Raw genomic sequence first — 19,541 nt, 5'->3', positions numbered from 1 at the left:
GTAGTGAGAACCTCTGGTAATAAATAGGTCCATATACCCAGATCTGTCTCTCTGGCAAAATGAGAAATGTTATGATTTGATGAAGTAGGTCACAATGCACTGTCAAACCCAATTCTAAGTGGTGGTGAGCTGACCTATGGGTGGGTAGAGCAGGGTTGTTTTTTGCACCAGAGGTATCATGAGCCCTATGTACACGAATTAAACTGGATAAACAGGCTGCTGTAATAAACGGCTGACCCAATGTGTGCCCTAGGACCTGCATGAATGTTAGGGTCAAGTCTGCTTTGACTTTGACATCCTTTAAACCATGACTACACTTTTAGTAATGGCTACTCAGTGGCCAGTATCTTTGCACCACGGTACCTAATTTAGGTTCATAAAAAGTAAACTCATCAGAAGAATCCACAGTCCTTGACAAAACACCTTGTCAGATATCAGGGACTTAAATGTGATGGTGCACTTTGTTTTTATGTTCATCATTCTTGTACACTTTTAGTAGAGCAAACAGACATTATTGCATCTGCATTTTGTCAGCTCTGGTGAAAATGACAATAATTTAGGTGTATACATATTAGTACATACCAAAGTAAAAAATATTTTTTGGAATTTATGGAACATTTGTTTTTGAAATTTTAGTCACCCCACCCTTATGGACCAACATAAAAAAATACATTCCACATGACGTCAGATAACAAATTTTATTAATACAAATACACAAGAGATCTGCAGTTGTGTTTCAACCATTATTTAAAAAAAAAAAAGAAATTACCCACATACCACAGAAACAAATATGGTTGCCATTTGGTAAGAGTTTCCACAATTTGCCAGAACAGTAAGGGACTCGTGCATAAAAAGTGAGACATTAATACTGAAGTGCTGAACTGATGGAAATGATCACCTATACTTCATTTTAGACCCTGGTATTCACTGAAGAACATAGTCTGTGGCTTTGGACACAACAGGTATACAGTTATATTCCCATACAATGGTTATCAGTCCCAGGGAATTTTCAAATAAAGTTGCTGTTTACATAGTGGCGCAAAGGTGTCTCATGGACCAAAACCCACTGTCCCAGAATGAGCTTGTAGAAGTGCAAACAGCCTGTCCATTTCTTTGAGCCCTGCTTTGCATGTATAATCTTTACAGCAGAACAGGATAAAGTCAGAGGAAAAGTCAGATCTGACTTCAAATGTCTACTGGTCTCCTACCTGCAAATGCAGTAATTATATTACAAGTTAGTCTTTTGAATTAAAAGCACTTTACCTTGGCAAGGGACTTTTGTAGACAAGCATGCTTTCTCTTCAGCTATCTAGTTGCCAGCCCAGTAGTCCCAAGTGAGCCCTCAAAACAAATCTGCAATATGTACTGCATCAGTGAACTTAATTAGCACTGTACCCTGGGTTCCAACAAAACTTGTTGCACGCAACAAACACAACTTCAGCCTGGACTTCTGACAATAATGCCTGAACCAGGCAGGACCAGGCTGTTTGCCAGCAATAAATTTAGCAGTACTTTTTTCAGTGTTATCTACGTAGTCAATTGTTGCAAAGGAAGCTATATTACTTGATAGCACAGTGTGTGTGTGTGTGTGTGTGTGTGTATATATATATATATATATATATATATATATATATATACACACACACACACACAAACAAAACACCTGTTTTATAAATTGTTATAAACTGAATGGAAACACATATTTCTATGACCATTGTACCATCCAATAATTTAATCAGGGCTTACTAAAGGAAAGCAGGGAAGGAAACTAAACATTTCTACCCATGTTCTATGCTGTGTCTATATTTAGTACACTGTTGGACAGTAATTATTGAAGTAAGAAAAACATGTGCACAAAATCAGTGGGGATTGGACTTGGACATCAGTAACTGGCAGCTTTGAAGACATTCAGTATCAAATAAGTACATACTGCAACGGCAGTTATGAGCTGTTCTGAGATTCTGTAGCTGACAAATTGAATATTTAAAGGTTAGTGAGTAACAGGAAAAAATAAAGATGGGTAGAAAACTGGTGGCTTAGAATTAGCACTGTAGGAAACAAATGTTTCAAAGTACCAATTTTCCAGTACCAGTTTAGCATTCTCTTTGATTCCAGCAAGATCTGACCCCCACCCTCTCAAAATAGCATCATTTTAAAACACGAATTTAATTCAGAAAAACCTTGATGAAATCACTATGTACTTGATTTGTTGTACAACACATTGCAGGTGTGGCATTGTATCAAACAGTTTAATCAACAGTTCAAGGTATATTAAATTGTCTCTTCAAATATCTTTCAACCATGAGTGCTTTGATGTTTGAGGAATAGCTGTAGCTCTGTGAAGGTCTCCGTACATTCAGTGCATTCATACAATACGTCTGTTGATGTACTCTCTTTTGAATCAGCTTCTGACTCACTCCTTTCAACACTCAAATCGTCTTCATTTTCTACATACTCCGTATTGGTCTCTGCAGTTGGAGATGATTCCTGACCATGTTTCTCAGACCCTTCTTTATCATGATTCTCTAGATGGCGCTCTAGAGCAGAGCGGAAGGTAAAGCGACATGGACAACGAGGACAGCTTAGCAATACCCGAGAAGGGTTTATTCTGTGGTAACGCCCATGTCGCTGATATACACTAAGCAGCCTAAAGACTCGACCACAGTCTTTGCATTTGTAGGTCATCCGTGGCTTGAGTAGAGAGGCCTCTTGAGTATCTGGCAACTCCTCTTTGTCTGGTGGTTTTGGTGACTGCTGGTCTTCATTGTCCTGACCTTCATGATCACTGTCATTGCTTGTCTGCGTTTTTGGTGACTCATGTGTAGCGGTTTCATCTTCATGGTCTAATTTTTCCCCATCTGTCTTAAGTTTTATGTCTGAACTATGGTACATGGCAACATGCCTTGTCACGTCACATCTTTGCGGAAAGTGTCTACCACAATAAAGGCATGTATGAAGAGTTCCCTTATGGTATCGCATATGACGGGAAAGGCTACTGGAGTGTACAAAAACACGATGACATTGTTTGCAAGGGAATACCTTAGAGTGTGGATTACCTCTGGAAGCACCTCCTCTTGGTCTACCTCTCATTCGTGGCCTCAATAGATCCAGTCGTTGAGTTTGGTGTTTTGAAACCATTTGACGCATTATACCATAATAATTAACAGACTGTCGTCTAATCTCAGGTACTGGTTCAGAAGAGTCCTCATCTGGATGATCTGAAAGATGATGCTCTTTCAAATCTGACAAGCAATTAAAGTGTCCTCCACACAAGCCACAACGATATGATCGGTCAGCAGAATCATCAGGAGAATGGGAGGCATTTTTCTTAGGGCTACTCTCATCCGGTTCCTGCATGTTCTCTTTTTGTGTAGGATCATCAGTTGCTTTGCTGATATGAGAATGATTAAGCAGATGGCTCTGCAGGTCCGATAACCAAAAGAAACGCAAGCCACAAATCTTGCAAGGATATGATTTATCTATACCATTTTCGCAGTCCTCATCAAATTTACTTGAACTCCTGGATCCAAGAGACCCATGCCATTCTTTCTGATGTAACAACAAGGTCTCTTGTCTTAAGAATCGTTTTCCACAATGTCCACAACTGTAAAAACGTTCATGAGCATGATTCTGAAGGTGCCCACGAAGGCTCTCTCTATCATAAAAAACCTTGCAACATAAGGTACATTTAAACCCTTGCTCAAGGGGACGATATCGCTGATGTTGCTGTAAACTTCTCTGGTTCCGAAACACTTGACCACATCTCTCACATCTACACTGGGTATGGTCTCTTTCTGCCATTTTAGCTGAAGGCAAGGAATCCTGATAATGTGCTGGGTTCGACAATAGCTTTGACATGGGTTTTCCAAATAAGAATGAGAAGTTTGATAAAGCAGATCTATCAACCACTGTGAGTGTTCCATTTTCATGAAGTGCAAATTCAATAGGTTTGTCACAACCATTAGCTGCAGTTTCAGAAATGGAAGAAAATGGGCCAATGGGTCCATGATTAGCCATGTGATTGATCAGTTTCGGGTACTGGCCAAACCCTTCACCACACTCTGTGCAGATGAAATCATTTCCAGTTGAAAAATCAAGTGAATGGTATGCCATGTCTGTTCAACCAAGACTTGCTTAAAATCTGATATAGGGAACAATTCAACAAAAAAAGTGAGAAAAGATGTGGGAGGAATTTAACATTCAAGTGTTCCTGAAAGATAAATTGGAAACTGTAGATATGAAAATTCTATGAACATCGAAGCTTTGCATTTGAAACTAAGTACAATTTTAAGAGATCTAGTACATGCTCACATGTTATAAAGTTCCATGAATTCTTCCCATTGTCACTTCTATTAAGGAAGTTATTGATTCATCAAGTCCATGATCCCCAAAGTGCAGATGGAAAAGACTGCAATCTGGGATCCAGAAATACTGGATACCAAGCATAAAAGGTATTCCTTTCTTTCTCTGGCTTGTGGTCTTGAGTCAGGATATTAGCATCTAAAAAAGAGAATGGGAGAACATGAGTCAGGTATGAACGTGCAAATGTTAATTCAGTGGACGTAGACTTCCCTTGAAAGACACCTGTCAAGTGAAAAGGAATTTCAGTAATATCTATTTGTCCTTCTTTATTTCATCATTCAAAGGCTTATTTCACTGTGTGTAAAACCAGGCATATACACACATTTTTTACTGTATACATCCACTGATCATGACCTCTAGATTCTTACTGAAAACATATAATGCAAAGGTGGAAAGAATGTTCATTGCAGTTAAAACAAAAAGACAACTTGCATTCAATTGTGAATGAATTAATGACAAAATTAATTGTTAAATTCATTTCAAGAATCACAAAAGCAAACCCGAAATGCATAATGCCTAAAAAACAGGGAGTAAATAACAGGACCTTCTAATCTTTGGTTAATGTACTTTGCCTGATGTTGGACAATAGGGATGACTACCACTTTTGGGTAATTAGACTTGAATTGCAAACAAATTCATTTCAAATCTGTGTGGACCTCCCTTTTTACTCGGGGCCTTATCTGGGACATGCCTAAACCAAAAAGACACTTACATCGCAAAGTACAAAACTGTCTAAGCACCTTTTTTGTTTAAAGTATATTGCCAAATTAAGTATCTGTGCAGCAGCTTGGCCAGGGAAACACGAGTCATTCAGATCTCAATAAATGGTTTGTATGGTGAATTACATTTTCAACCACCAAAGGCACTGTAGTAGGTGGAAGTGATGTCTGCTCCTGTACAGACTACTCTTGAATGACAGCACCACAGCCCACTAATTCCAAAAGATATGCCCCCACAGGATACAGGTGTGGTGATGGGTATGTACTCCTAGGCCATGAAAACAGTTCAAAACATTCCAAATGAAAGACAGAATGGTCCTGACATTATGCCTGTACCCAAGTTTATCACAGCCAATAATCCAAGCCCCAAGATGCATTCATACATTTTGTTGAACTATAAAAAATGAAACAACAAAGATGCTATACAACTTTTAAGTAGAATGATTTCACATTAATCCAGTAAAGATTTTTGTTTATAAATTTCACTTACTGCTGCTATAATGGCAATCCTACCAAAACAGTAATGCCTTGTAATGATTAAAAATTTCTGTGCCATGCTTACCAAAGGATCATAATAATCAAATAGAAACTCAATCTCAAACCATCCAAGTTAGACATCATTTTTTGACTGCTTCCAACATTTTGGCAACATTTTATCTTCAAAAATCAACACGGTAAAAAAGGCTCACAGCAGAAGATAAGCCTCTGTATGCTGTGAGGTCACTGATGACAAAGGATTACAAGAATTCTGATGTTCATGCATATTGTGACAACATGTACACCTGCCTAGTTCTTCACTGCTGAGGAAGGTGGGCTTTTGAAGGTGTGGTATATATTGTCATGACAAGGAGGCCCCAACAAAGAAAATAAAAATGGTGCCAACAAGAAATGCTTATGTAACCAATTAGTTACATAAGATAAGACAACTGCCTTAATTGTCACATACACTATATGGTCTCCACTGTTTCAGGAAGGCATTCCAGTTGATTTTGGAATATGGCTATAGGGTTTTGCCCATTCATCAAGAAGAGCATTAATGAGGTCGGGCGAGGAAACCTGGGTATGCAGCCGGCATTCCAGTTCATCCAAAGCATTGGGGTTGAGATCAGGGCTTTGTGCAGGCCACTTGAGTTCTTTTACATCTTAGCAAACCATGTCTTCATGAACCCTTGCTTTTTCCTCCTGGAATTAGTTTAGGCCCCTTAGTTCCAGTTAAGGCAAATTGTAATGCTACAGCAAGCAAAGATATCATAGACAATTGTGTGCTTCCAACGTTTTGGCGACTGCTTAGGGAAGGCCAACATATGGATGTGATGCTTAGGCGTACAAAAACTTTTGGCCATATAGTGTATGAAAGTACAATGTAGAGAAATTCTTTTCTTTGTATATTCCAGGTTGTTACGAACATGGGATCAAAGAGCATGTTCAGCCATGATATCAGCACCTCTGGAGCAGACAGGTTTAAGGGGTTTGCTCCCCACAGTGGCAGCTTGGCAGTGTCGGGGCTTGAACTTAGCATTGTCATCAGTGACCCAGAGCCTTAACCACTGAACCGTCATTGCCCCAGATAAAAGTTTATAGTTTATGGACCTAAAAGGGTGATGTTTATTAACCTTTTCCTCTGCAACTCTGGGAAAGGCAGACAGGAAGCTCAACAACGTTGGAGCAGGGGTGGACAAATGATAAATTCATTAGCTAGCCCACTGGGCAAGAGGAAGGTCTAGTGTACTTGCCCAGCCCCATGTTTTGGCTGCCAAGAAACCTAACTGACTAGGCTAAAATGTGGTAGCTAACATAATGCAAGAACTAGCTAGGTAGTTAGCTATTCATTAAATGAATTAACACAGACTAAAGGAAAAGAATGAGTATATGAATTACTACCCTCTGCCAGATTGCACCGCAGCTGATAAGTAAGTCACACCGCCATGAAGTGCATTATGTTTAAACTTGCCAAATGATAACCTTTGTTTTACAAATGTCAGTAGGAAGTAGAGATTATTTTCTTACTATGGCCAGTAAACCCAACTGTCCACTAGTCTACTGATAAAACAGAACAAATAACTTGGGTGGTGGATGAGTGGATAAGGCTTTGGGCTACTGATCAGAAGGTTGAGAGTTCAAATACCAGCACCACTAAGTGTTTGCTGGGTCCTCGAGCAAGACCCTTAACCCTCAACTGCTCTGGTGTATCCTGCCCCAGTCTTATGTCCCTTTGGATAAAAGTGTCAGCAAAATGAGGTAAATATACAAGTAAATGCTTTGAGGCATTCTCCAGAATAGGAAGAGAGGTTGTACTCTAACATAAAGGCTTGATTGGTTGAGTGCTGCAGAGATTGTTGTACTTCTGGCAGGTTTTCCCATCTCTATACAAGACCTCTGGATTTCTGTTAGTGAACCACCTACCTGGCCGAAACACTTCCATTTTGCTTGGTTTGGTTGGCCAACAAGACCTTTAATTACATTCCTCAGGAAAATCAAATCTGCAAAAATTATTTCAGTACCCTTTCCCAGATCTGTGCCTTAACACAGTCCTGTCTCAGGGGTATACAGATACTTCTTTGTGCCTGATAGTTTTTATTTGACATGCCCAGTCATTTGAGGGGCTTAATACAGACAAAGGTGTGCTTTTCCACATCCATTGATATACACTGAAATTACTACAGAAAAAAAACGTGATTTTGATAGCTTTTTTTTTTTTTAACTTGAAATTCCTTTGATTAACCCAGACCATGTAGGAGAATCACAAAAGCCTATAAGCATTGCAAAACCTTCAATCTTCAATGTTCTTACTATTTATTATTATTATTTTTTTTTTTTTTATACGAGAGTATGGTTTGTCCGTTGTTCATTTTGTGGTCCACTTGATTTGTTCATTGTGAAAAAAGTGGTCGCCATCTGCTTCACATTTTACTTCATGGATAAAGAACTTGCAGGTTGCTGTACATTCTGTACATAGCTCCAGTTTTCTGTTACCTAACAGAAATTAAGTAAAAATAAATACTCAAACGGCTTACTGTGGGGTCGTGTGGTCCGATCGATCAGAGCCATTGCACAAGCATTGTGCAAAAATAAAGAAACCACTGGTGTACTAACATCCAGACATCAAACAGGTCAGCCAAGGAATACAACAGCAGTTGTTGACAGAAACACTGTGAAAGCTGTGAAGAAAAACCCCACAACAACAATCCACCATTCAAAGAAGATTTTGAGAGCTGAAAATATAGAGACCATACCACAAGATGCAAACCACACATTAGCAGTAAGAATTGAAAGGTCTGATTGGAATTCAGAACTTGGAATTGGAAGAAATACAAAGATGAGCCATAGAAGTTCTGGGACAGAGTTTTCTGGATTAATGAGATCAAGATAAACCTCTACCAAAGCGATGGGAAGGCCTAAGTGTGGAAAAAGAAAGCTCATGATCCAAAGCATACCAGCTCATTGGTCAAGAATGAAGGAGGTAGAGCCAGGGCTTGGGCTTGCATGGCTGCTTCTGGAACAGGCTCCCTAATCTTTCTTGATGATGTAACTCATGATGGTAGCAGCAGAATGAATTCAAAAGTCTACAGAAACATTCTGTCTACCAATTTACAGAAAAATGCATCCAAACTAATTGGGATGAACTTCATTATGCAGCAAGACAATGACCCAACACTCATTGCCAACACAACAAAGGACTTCATCAGGGAAAAAGGTAGAATGTTTTAGACTGGCCAAGTCAATCACCAGACCTTAACCCAACTGAGCATGCATTTTACCTCCTGAAGAGGAAACAGTATTGAAGAAACCCTCCAAAACAAACACCAATTGAAAGAAGTTACAGTACAACCCTGGAAAAGCATCACAAAAGAAGAATGCAACAGTTTGGTGATGTCAGTCAGTCAGTGACTTGATGCAGTTATTGCAAGCAAGGGCTATGCAACCAAATATTAAGTGTTATTTAAGACTATCTGTTCTTATACTTTTGCCCACCTAAACTGGGTGGTCTGCCACCAAAGATGCATTGTTCTAAGTTGTTTAACACATCTAGATGTAAATATCAGGAAATGAAAGATCTGATCTATTGTCTCATTCATCTTTTGATCTCAAACGTAAATGTCTTCAGTGTTTTTAAAAACATTCTAACACTTTCAGATGGCACTGTATAACTAACTGGTTCTGTATATAAGCCTCACTTGAAATGTTCAGGAGATTCACCGATTCACTGTCTCCTCTGGCCACACAACTCACACCACACCATTTTAAATTTTTGAGCTCAGCTTAGCTGTAAAATCATATGAGCAATGTATCAGAAAACATGGGGGGTCAAAAAGGTTATACAAAAAAAAAGATTATTCTGAGAAGTGCGTTGGGCACACTTTGCATTCACAAGTAGTCAACAAATGAAACCAAAAATCAGACTTGGAACGAACCATTCTCAAACCACTTCCCCAGATGGTCTGAGTTGGGTTCGCATCTTGGGGGTCCTGAGCCCTTATGGAGCATTCACATATCGCCCAGATCGTGGGGGAAAAGCACCATGTCCACTTAAATTGGCTGAAATAAGCAGAGTGTGAAAAAACCCTAAAGTTGACCACATAGATGTTGATAAGTGATTGCTGTATTCTGCTTCTCAAGGAAACCTGGCTAGACTCAATGATCCCTGATGCACTTATTGAGCTTGCAGGCCATCAGATTCATGGCGCAGACCGGATTTACTATAACAATGCCTGGTTTGAATCTCCTGAGTGGCGCAAGAGAAAGGCATTTGCCCTGTTGTCAGAGGATCACTAGTTCAAATCCGAATGATGCCATAGCCATCCATGGCAGAGAGCAAATGGAGCAAAATTGGCCTTGTTCTGTGGGTTGATGGATGCCATATTCTCTCCCCTGTGAATCACAGCGACATAACAATCGTGGGCATCTATAAGCTCATGTATGCAGAAGAGGGCAGATAGAGTTTTCCTCTGTGTGTTTTACACTTCCCTGAGACATAGCATGAGCAGCAGTTCGAAGACATGTTGGCCTTCACCTACCCCTGTTGGTAGTTGAAATGTGATGGGGGACAGCTGGTTGGTGGGAATTAGCTTGTGACCAAATTGGGGGTGCACTGGTGCAGAAATTCAACAATTGAACAATATTTGTTCCCGAGATGTGGAATACCTTGTGTTGAAATGCAGACCTTTGTGTTAATCTGCTGCAGGAGTTAACTGTTGTTTTATTTTCCCGGCTGTATACATACCACCGCAAGCTAATGCTAAGCTAGTGATAGAAAAACTGCACTATGCCTTTAGTAAACAACAAAATGCCCCTACTGATGGCACATTCACAATAGTAGAATCAATCAGACCAACCTAACATTCAAACTTCCAAAATTTCACTAGTATTTGCACTGTACAACCATAGATCTTTATACACTAGATAACGTTTACACAAATACTAAGCACCAATACAAGGCCCTACCCTTCCCCCATCTGGGACAGACTTATCATTTTTCTTGGTTTCTAACCCTAGCAATCAGACCCACAGCCAACAATGGACCAGGGGAGTATACAACCATGGTGCTGTTTTACAGCTAGACTAACATTACTGTGGATAATCAAATGTATTCACAATTCAGAAACCAGAATTTGGGGACACTGAGGCATGCAGTGTGGCCACGTCCAGTCTGAGAAAAGGCATAAAGAAGGCCTCAGCTACTCACAAACAGCAGATCAAGCACCACTTCATTCACACAGATGACCAGCGCATGTGGCAAGATATCCTGTCCATTACTTATTATCAGAACATCAGTTATACCTACTCATCTAGAGAGGATGCCACACTAAATTTTTTTTTTAGAACTTGGGGCTGTTTGAACCCAGAGTTTGGTATGACTGGTGAAGTGCAAGCGTCATCAAAACGGAGGTTTGGCGTTCACTTCAAGTGAATCCTGTTAAAGTAATTCTTTATTGTCATTGTAACAATGGATGTACAACGAAATCGAGTGAGTACTCTCAGTGCAGAAAGTAAAATAAAATAAAAATATAATAAATAAAATAAATAAAAGAAGAATATTGAACAGTTAAAATATTGCACTTATTTTACATATGGCCTCAAAGAATATTGCACAGTTAAAAATATTGCACCAACAAGAGATATTGCAGACTTGAAATACTGCACTTTCAGAAAATTGCACAGTTCAATTCCAAATTTCAAATGCAAAACATTTAACAGTTTGGCATGAACATACACTGTCATTTGGCATTTACAGACTGTATAGCTACAGGGTATAAGCTATTTCTGTATCGGTTTGTCCTCGTTTTAAGGGATCTGTACCGTCTGCCTGACGGTAACAGATTGAACAAAGAGTGACCGGGGTGGGATGTGTCTTTGATTATGTTTTGCGCTTTTCTGAGGCAGCGGGAACTGTGTAGATCCTCTAGGGTAGGGAGAGGGCACCCAATAATTTTCTCGGCAGACCTGACAACTCTCTGTAGTTGTTTTTTGTGTGCTGCAGTACAGCTGGGGAACCACACACAGAGGCAGTATGTGAGAATACTCTCGATGGTGGACCGGTAGAAGGACACCAGCAGACTCTGGGTGGTGATGTTCCTCCTGAGGATCCTCAAGAAGTAGAGACTCTCTAGACTCTCTCTGTGCCTTCTTCACCAGTTTTGTGGTGTTCACACCCCAGGTCAGGTCTTCCTCAGTGAAATCTCCAAGAAAGCGGAAGTCTGTGACCCTCTCCACACAATCCCCGCCAATCAGTATTGGTTGAATGTCAGTTTTATTTCTCCTGAAGTCAATGACTAACTCCTTCGTCTTGTATTCAGGAGCAGGTTGTTGTCTCTGCACCACTCTGACAGCCACTGTACCTCATCTCGGTAGGCAGACTCTTGTGGTCCACATCAGGTGTGGAGGCTGTCCTGTGCTCAGGGTGGTAACATGCTTGGTTCAGCTTGTCACCGTTACTTCCTGTTTCTACTTTCATGATGCTGTGGAAATGTAATTACTGTTATTGATCTATAAAACCAGACATTTTTAGGACTGGTGCACTATATTTAGCTCACCTTTGTGGTGCGAGTGCCTGCACTGAGAGCATTGCAAAAATTGCACATCATGTCAGCCTACATGGCTAAAAGTCTTCTTATAAGAGACCGGTTCCTCATTTCCAGGTATTCCTGCATGATGGCATGCCATGCATCCAAGGCCTTAGCACATATGTCTATACTTGGATTCTGGACTTCTTATCATATCGACCCCAGGCAGTCAAATTGGGCACACAGATTTGCTCCACAATAACACTAAGCATTGGTACACCACGGGGGTGTGTGCTAAATCCACTCCTCTACTCCCTCTTCACCTATGACTGTGTACCTACTCATGCCACAAACACCATTATAAAGTTAGCAGATGACAGACCAGTGATTGAGCTGAGAACATCTCTGACAACAATGAGTCTGTAAAAAAAAAAAGAAAAAAAAAAAAGAGGTACAAAGACTTGTGAAATAGTATTCAGAATATAACCTGAGCGTTAATATCAGCAAGACCAAGGAGTTCAACTGGTGAAAAAAATCCAACCAAAGAATGTACTTCCTTAGGAGATTGAGGAAGTTTGGTATGTCACTACAAATACTCCCTAACTTCTACAGATGCACTGTGGAGTGTGTGTTAACTTGCTGCATTGCTGTATGGTTTGGCAATAGCACAGCACATGATAGAAGGTCACTACAGAGGGTGATAAGGCTGGCTCAGAAAATGACAGGGACACATCTCCCCTCACTGGAGGACATATTCAATAGAAGGACCTACAGATGGGCTAGAAACATCATCAAAGACCCCACTCACCCCACCCTCAATTTCTTCACCCTCATGAAGTCTGGCAAGCAGTGCGGCCAGAACATCCAGGCTCCTGAACAGTTTATATCCCCAGGCCTTTAGACTGATCAATAGTCATTATCCCTGCTGCTCAATTGCACCGTGCACCTTACCAAATGGACTATCATACACACACCTCATGCTAATTGGATTAATAAGCATTGTCACTTTAAACACTACATTTTGCACTGAGACTTTACCACTACTTGACACTTTACACTACTGCCACTTTATCGTTACTTGCACTGCTTTATTATACTGTTATTAACTTTATTAACTGTTCTTATTGCATACGGGTTCTCTTATTCAGACTGTAAATTGACTTTGGCTATTGTGTATTGTTTATTTTTATTCTTCTTCCTGCCTTGTTCCTTACTGTATATCTTTTGTATTTTTATTGTCTTTGTAATTTATTGTTTGTTGCCCTCCTACCCCATCTTGAATCTATATCATTGACTTTAGGGAGTCTTGTGATGACGAATCACCAGCCTTCTGTAAGGAGACATGGTGAAGAGACTTACTGGGTGTCCACATCTCAAATGACCTCTCGTTGGCTGCTAACACCATCTCAATGGTTGAAAGAGCATAGCAACAGCTACCCTGTCTGAGAAGGCTCAAGAAAGCCAAGCTGCCCCAACAGCGGCCAGTGGACCACAGAAAGAATGCTGATGTACTGTGTTCTGGTCTGGTACACCAGCTGCACATCTCTGCAGCGAGTTATCTGTACTACTCAGAAAATAATCAGAATACAGCTTCCAACCTTTGTGGACTTCTACAGATCACTTTGCCTACACTAAGCGAACATCTGCAGGGATCTGAACTCACTCTTGCCATCACCTGTTCACCCTCCTGCCATCCATTACGTGGTATAGGACCATCTATTCATGCTGCCCCCTGCACAAGTGGGCAGGGGAAATTCATAGCTGTGTACACATGGCATTTTGAATGCATCTCCAGTGACCACTTGTGATCAGATTTCGTATATCATTTTCACTGGAGGAAGGGTGTTGTGCATATTTATTATGCCAGTCTTCCCACAAAATGTCCCACAGATCCTATCTCATGTAAATGTACGGGGCTGTTTCAAACATTTCAATCCCGTGGTCAAACAAAACTTACTGATTTTTCCCCGATGTTCTCCCTAATCTAGTCTTGGCCAATTCCCACTCACCAGTTAGGTCTACCCTATCATACGACAGCTACAAACTTGGGAGAGTGAAGGCTTTCACATGCTTCCTCTGAGACGCGTGAAGCCAGTCAACCGCATTTTTTTAACTGCTGCTCATGCTGTGTCACAGGGCGCCATGGAGGAAAGAGCTATCCGCCCCCTTCAGCATGCATGAATTCAAAGGCGCCCATAATTGGCTACTGTCACTGTGATTGATAGGGGAAAGAGTATGCTATCCCTCCCTCCAAGACAGCACAGACAATTTTGCTCTTTTGGACTGCTGGCCACAGATGGCTGTGGCATCGTCAGGATTATAAACATTCTCCAAACAATAGGGTGAACGAAAGAAGCTACAATAAGCAGTTGTTTTTTTCTCTGCTCTTATAACATCACCTTTAATATCCATTAACCTAGCAGTGGAGAACAGTAGTGTTCAGCTCAATTTCCAAACAGCAATAATTACATATTTTCCGGCTAGGGCAATGACACAGTCAATTCTGTGGTCCAGCCGGGATGCATCGAGACCCTTTTGTGTTCACGCTACAAATGTTATGTGTTCATATGAGTCCCAAACCTCCTCAGAAGGTTGTTTGAGTGATCGGATCACACTGACTTCTAAGAAACATTGGACCACGTTCACACATGAGGTTATATAAGCATAAAAAAAAAAATTTGTCCACTGTCACCTGTAAAGAGTGTGTAAGCACTGTTTTCCGTTTTGACCATGTGACGGAGCAGGTGCATGCAGACATTTTGACAGCTGGCATTTGTTTACAAACCAAATTGATTAGGCTTATGTCCATTTCTCTATAGTATGTAACTACCCAGCTTGTGTTTTTTTTCAATGATCTCCAAGACCTTATATATATATATATTTTTTTTTAAACAAACAAACTATAAGTGTTTTTTTTTTATTGTCGTCATGTCTTATATTCATTATCTCATTGTATTTTTTGGATAACTTGCTTTTAATGACTCACCTTAGTTGAAAATCATAAAATATATATAATAAATATACATTGTTTTTCTTTTTGAACGTTTCAACTTGCTGGCTACTGCACTGTTGCACCTCCTTCAATAACTACTGAAAATAAAAACAAAACCAAAACATTTCCTTGTTTTTCACATGTTTAAGGTTTAAAGGCAAATTAATAAACAAGGATTTAGAAATGATCTATGTTAAACTGATTAATTCAGGCATAAGTCACACATATGAAAGATCATTAATATTAGTAAGGCTCAAAGCATTTCTCATTGTGTTCACCATATTATAAATAATATCAGTAAATTAATAATTACAATATAATAAGGCATTCCTAGCCACTCACAAAGCTCCATAACTGTTCCTTCTCTAGTGCTCATTTAGCATCTTGTTTACCAGTGTTGCCAATAGAAAGAAAACTATAGCTGGGCTTACCATAATCCACAAGCAAGCACTATGTTTGCAGTAGAATTATAGACAAGCTATGAAAAGTTCTGAATTTATACTGAATCATAAAGCATAAAACAATTTAAAATCTGCTTTATAAATAGCCAAAGTAGAATGTAAACATTTTCTTATCAAAGTAATCCAGGAATGACCTTCTTCATACTTAGAATAATTAAAATATCTCCAATAATACATATAATTTGTGAAATTCATGGTTCACTTACCCTTATTCTGTGATGCACGTTGACCTCTTCAGCCAACAGATGCCAACACATACAATATATTCCTCCTTAGATTTCTATAGCAATACAAACAGAAAAAACTGTGTTAAATTTCAGTACTCTTTTTTTTCAAATAGCAGATATCAGGAACAGACTTTCTAAGAAACCACACATTCAGTAAAATGCATAGATCACTAGTCTGCACTACTATTAACTAGATTTTGTTTACCAACTTGTTTAAATTCAATGAGAAAAGGCAATGTATTTGTTAAAAAAAAAAATGAGAAGCAATTTTGCCATTTATTTATTTTTTTTTTTACACAAGTACATTTGCAAACTTCCTTAGAGGTCTAAGGGATTAAGTGAACAAAAAATTTAGGTTAAAACAACAATGTTAACAAAAATACTCTGAATTATGAATCTGGTTATTGTTGTAGGCTACAAAATATGAGCAAAGGCAGCAGGCAGCTTAAATAATGTCTTCGCAAAGTAATCGCATAAGAGCATGTAAAATATGTATGCTAGAAAGAAAACTATAGCTTCTTATTTATGAGGCATTTCACTGATATATAATTTAAAACTGAATTATTCTACAATGGAACTAAAACTGTTTTGATTTTACATTGCTGATGATTAAATATGATGACATAATCCTTGTACATCCTTGTCAGTTTTTTCTTCTTACTTTCTGCTTTGGTCTTTCCACCAATTCAGAGTGATCATGCCACTCTATAAGGGTAAACCTCTGGGTTTTGTAGTTTTCAAGCCATGTGTAGGACACACAAGCTTATAAATAGTTTGTATATTTGAGTGCAGTTTTTGAAATGTGTGGGGGATGAGGATTAGAATGGATAAAATTAGGAAACCAATGCAATCAATGACAAACAGGTCATCTTAATAACATTGCTATAAACAGACTTACAAATGGATGATGTAATTGGTTATCATGATTTGTTTTTACAATATTGTTATGTTTATTTTTAGATATCACCCACCCCTACCTACATAATTCAAAGAAAACAGTCAGTACAAATTTGCATTAGATTACTTTTTGCCAAGGGTAAATGCAATCTGATTTAAAAAATAATAATAATAAAGTATCAATGCATAACTAACAATAAAACAACTTATTTTACATATTAGTTGGTTTTGGCTAAAAGGTTACATATACACACACTGATCAGCCATAACATTAAAACCACTAACAGGTGAGATGAATAACACTGATTATCTCGTTACAGTGGCACCTGTCAGAAAGTGGCAGCAAGTGAACGTCAGTTCTCAAAGTCGATGTGTTAGAAGCAGGAAAAATGGGTAAGGATCTCAGCAACTTTGACAAGGACCAAACTGTGATGGCTAGATGACCATCAAGCCGGTGGAGGCAGTGTGATGCTCTGGGCAATGTTCTGCTGGGAAACCTTGGGTCCTGGCATTCATGTGGATGTTTCTTTGACACATACCACCTACCTAAACATTGTTGCAGACCAAGTACACCCCTTCATGGCAACGGTGTTCCCTAATGCAAGTGGCCTCTTTCAGTAGGATAATGTGCCCTGCCACACTGCAAAAATTGTTCAGGAATGGTCTGAGGAACATGTCAGAGTTTAAGGTGATGACTTGGCCTCCAAATTCCCCAGATCTCAATCCGATCGAGCATCTGTGGGCTGTGCTAGACAAACAAGTCCGATCCATGGAGGCCCCACCTCACAACTTACAGGACTTAACAGATCTGCTGCTAATATCTTGGTGCCAGATACCAGAGCACACCTTCAGTGGTCTTGTGGAGTCCATGACTCAACAGGTCAGAGCTTTTTTGCCGGCATAAGGGGGACCTACACAATGTTAGGCAGGTGGTTGTAGCCCATCGGTGTGTATATGGTCACTTGACACGTTTCTTATCCCCCCCCCCCCCTTTTTTTTTTTCAACACAGTATTTAGTTCAGCTAAAACTTACATGAATTATCTGGCAGTGTAATCCACTCTTTTTACATATTCGGATGTGGAAAGTGACTTTTGTACCAAGATTTATACAGTTTTTCTTTAATTTTCACCACCATCTTGTGTTTTTAAATTGTCCATTAATAACCTGATATTGGTTAGATTGGTACTAGTCTGCTATATTAATACCGTATCAAACCCTAACACCCATACACATCACAAAATTAATATATCATTCTTACTTTAAACACAAAATTGTAGATTGAAAGATTTAAAGTGGATTTTCATGGACATTTACGGTACATGTATTTCAAATAGCGTCTCAAAGTCAAAAACGCCTATAGTTCCTGTTTCTGACTGGCGAACTTCCACTGACAGAAAAACAGGACTGTGAATTTTTTTTAACAAATCAGCCTGATCAATTTGAAGCAGGTTTTATTTCTCTAAGTGGCTAGCTTTTGACATTATACACTTTAGAAAATAAAGACTACGACTATAATATGTGCAGTGTTCGTAATCGAGGACTACGTCATCAGAATCCACAGATCAGAACCGATAGACTGCACTGCTCCTTACAGGTGGACGCCACCGCAGATTCAACACCCCACTGAATCAAGAGCCGCTAATCGCAAGCTATCTTTATCGCGGTACAGTAGGCTACCCATAATAGTTAGCTAGCTACATAGCTATTAACGTTACTCGACCATTGTTAGCTAAGCTAACCATATTATAATCGGTTACAAATTAGATCAAATGAAACATACATATAGCCAGCTAAAACCTTTAACTAAACTGTTCTGTAAAATCACATGAAAAATCATGATGATGGTTTGCAGACAGGGCCATTTTGCGAGCTACTCTGATAGCTAGACTGGTATGCTAGCTAAAAATTAGCCAGCTGTCGGAAGCTCTTGGCTAAATGACACTATGTATATTTAGCAGGATTTAGATGCCTTGCTTTGAAACGAGCACTAACCGCTTTCATTCTTTGTGATTTCAACGTTTTGTCGTCCTTGTATGCAGTGTTGATTCATCTCGCAGCGTAATCGCAGTTTTACCACAAAAAGTACTGCCAACGCAATTCAGCACAGCACATACACGAGAAAGTTGACGCTCTGAAGTCCACGCATTACGCTTAAACTCGCATGCGCACAAACGTGCGCATGCGCTGTGTACATGTGCGTACTCTCGGTAAGTCTCGCAACAAATGTTGGCACACTGGCGTGTACCTCCAAAATGTGTATACCGAGTTAGGGCCAAAGCATACCCTACGTATCGACGCGAGCTACGCAAAGTAAGTTTCACGTGTCGTTGCGTCCAGATGTGTCATGACAAAATTTATAACGCAACGCATGTTCCAGCTGCAACCTGAGCGTTGCCGCAAGGGGCGCTGTATTGCTGAGTTCGTGGTGCCTTTTAAGTGATCATTTGCAGGTGGTAATGAGGCATTTCCCGTCGAGGCACGTCCGATGTGCGAAGTGGAAGAAAAACGAGGATGCGTGCACTAAAGCATGTCTCTGTCAGACCGCCTAACGCTCATAAAACGCTACTTTAACTGCACCTTTACAGTTACAGCCTTGAGTGGCTACTGATATTGTTCTACTGTAGTGAACGTCAAACATTCATGCAACATTTTGGGCTGAAACTGCAGCACAGTACAGTATAGCGGACAAAAGCAAGTAGTGTTAGCGACAAGCTAGCCATTGATCATTACCTTCTCAAAACAGTGATTAGTACGGTCACTGGTTTAGATTTAACCAAGTACTGTGTCTGTATATTAATTGATCTAAAGCCATTTTGCTATAAACAGTGTGTAGAAGAGGTACACTGTTCACAGTGTGAGGGGCCATGTTGATTTGACCTCA

The 19,541-nt window shown here is 39.7% G+C and overlaps 1 protein-coding gene across 1 annotated transcript; it reads right to left on the bottom strand.

The window, feature by feature from the left end:
• Positions 1–684: 684 nt before the first annotated feature.
• On the bottom strand, positions 685–18,986 carry si:dkeyp-84f3.5 (uncharacterized protein LOC334144 homolog). The gene is made up of 4 exons (XM_026913698.3): positions 18,653–18,986; positions 15,742–15,815; positions 4,312–4,500; positions 685–4,141 (listed from the first exon to the last, which is right to left on the bottom strand). The coding sequence occupies exon 4, from the start codon at positions 4,111–4,113 to the stop codon at positions 2,296–2,298; it is 1,818 nt and encodes a 605-aa protein (XP_026769499.1). The 5' UTR covers positions 4,114–4,141; positions 4,312–4,500; positions 15,742–15,815; positions 18,653–18,986; the 3' UTR covers positions 685–2,295.
• Between the last annotated feature and the right edge of the window lie 555 nt (positions 18,987–19,541).

This window comes from Pangasianodon hypophthalmus, chromosome 1 (genome assembly GCF_027358585.1).
Source record: "Pangasianodon hypophthalmus isolate fPanHyp1 chromosome 1, fPanHyp1.pri, whole genome shotgun sequence".
NCBI lineage: Eukaryota > Metazoa > Chordata > Actinopteri > Siluriformes > Pangasiidae > Pangasianodon > Pangasianodon hypophthalmus.
The sequence above is the reverse complement of the archived record's forward strand: the minus strand, read 5'-3'. Positions and strand labels throughout refer to the sequence as shown.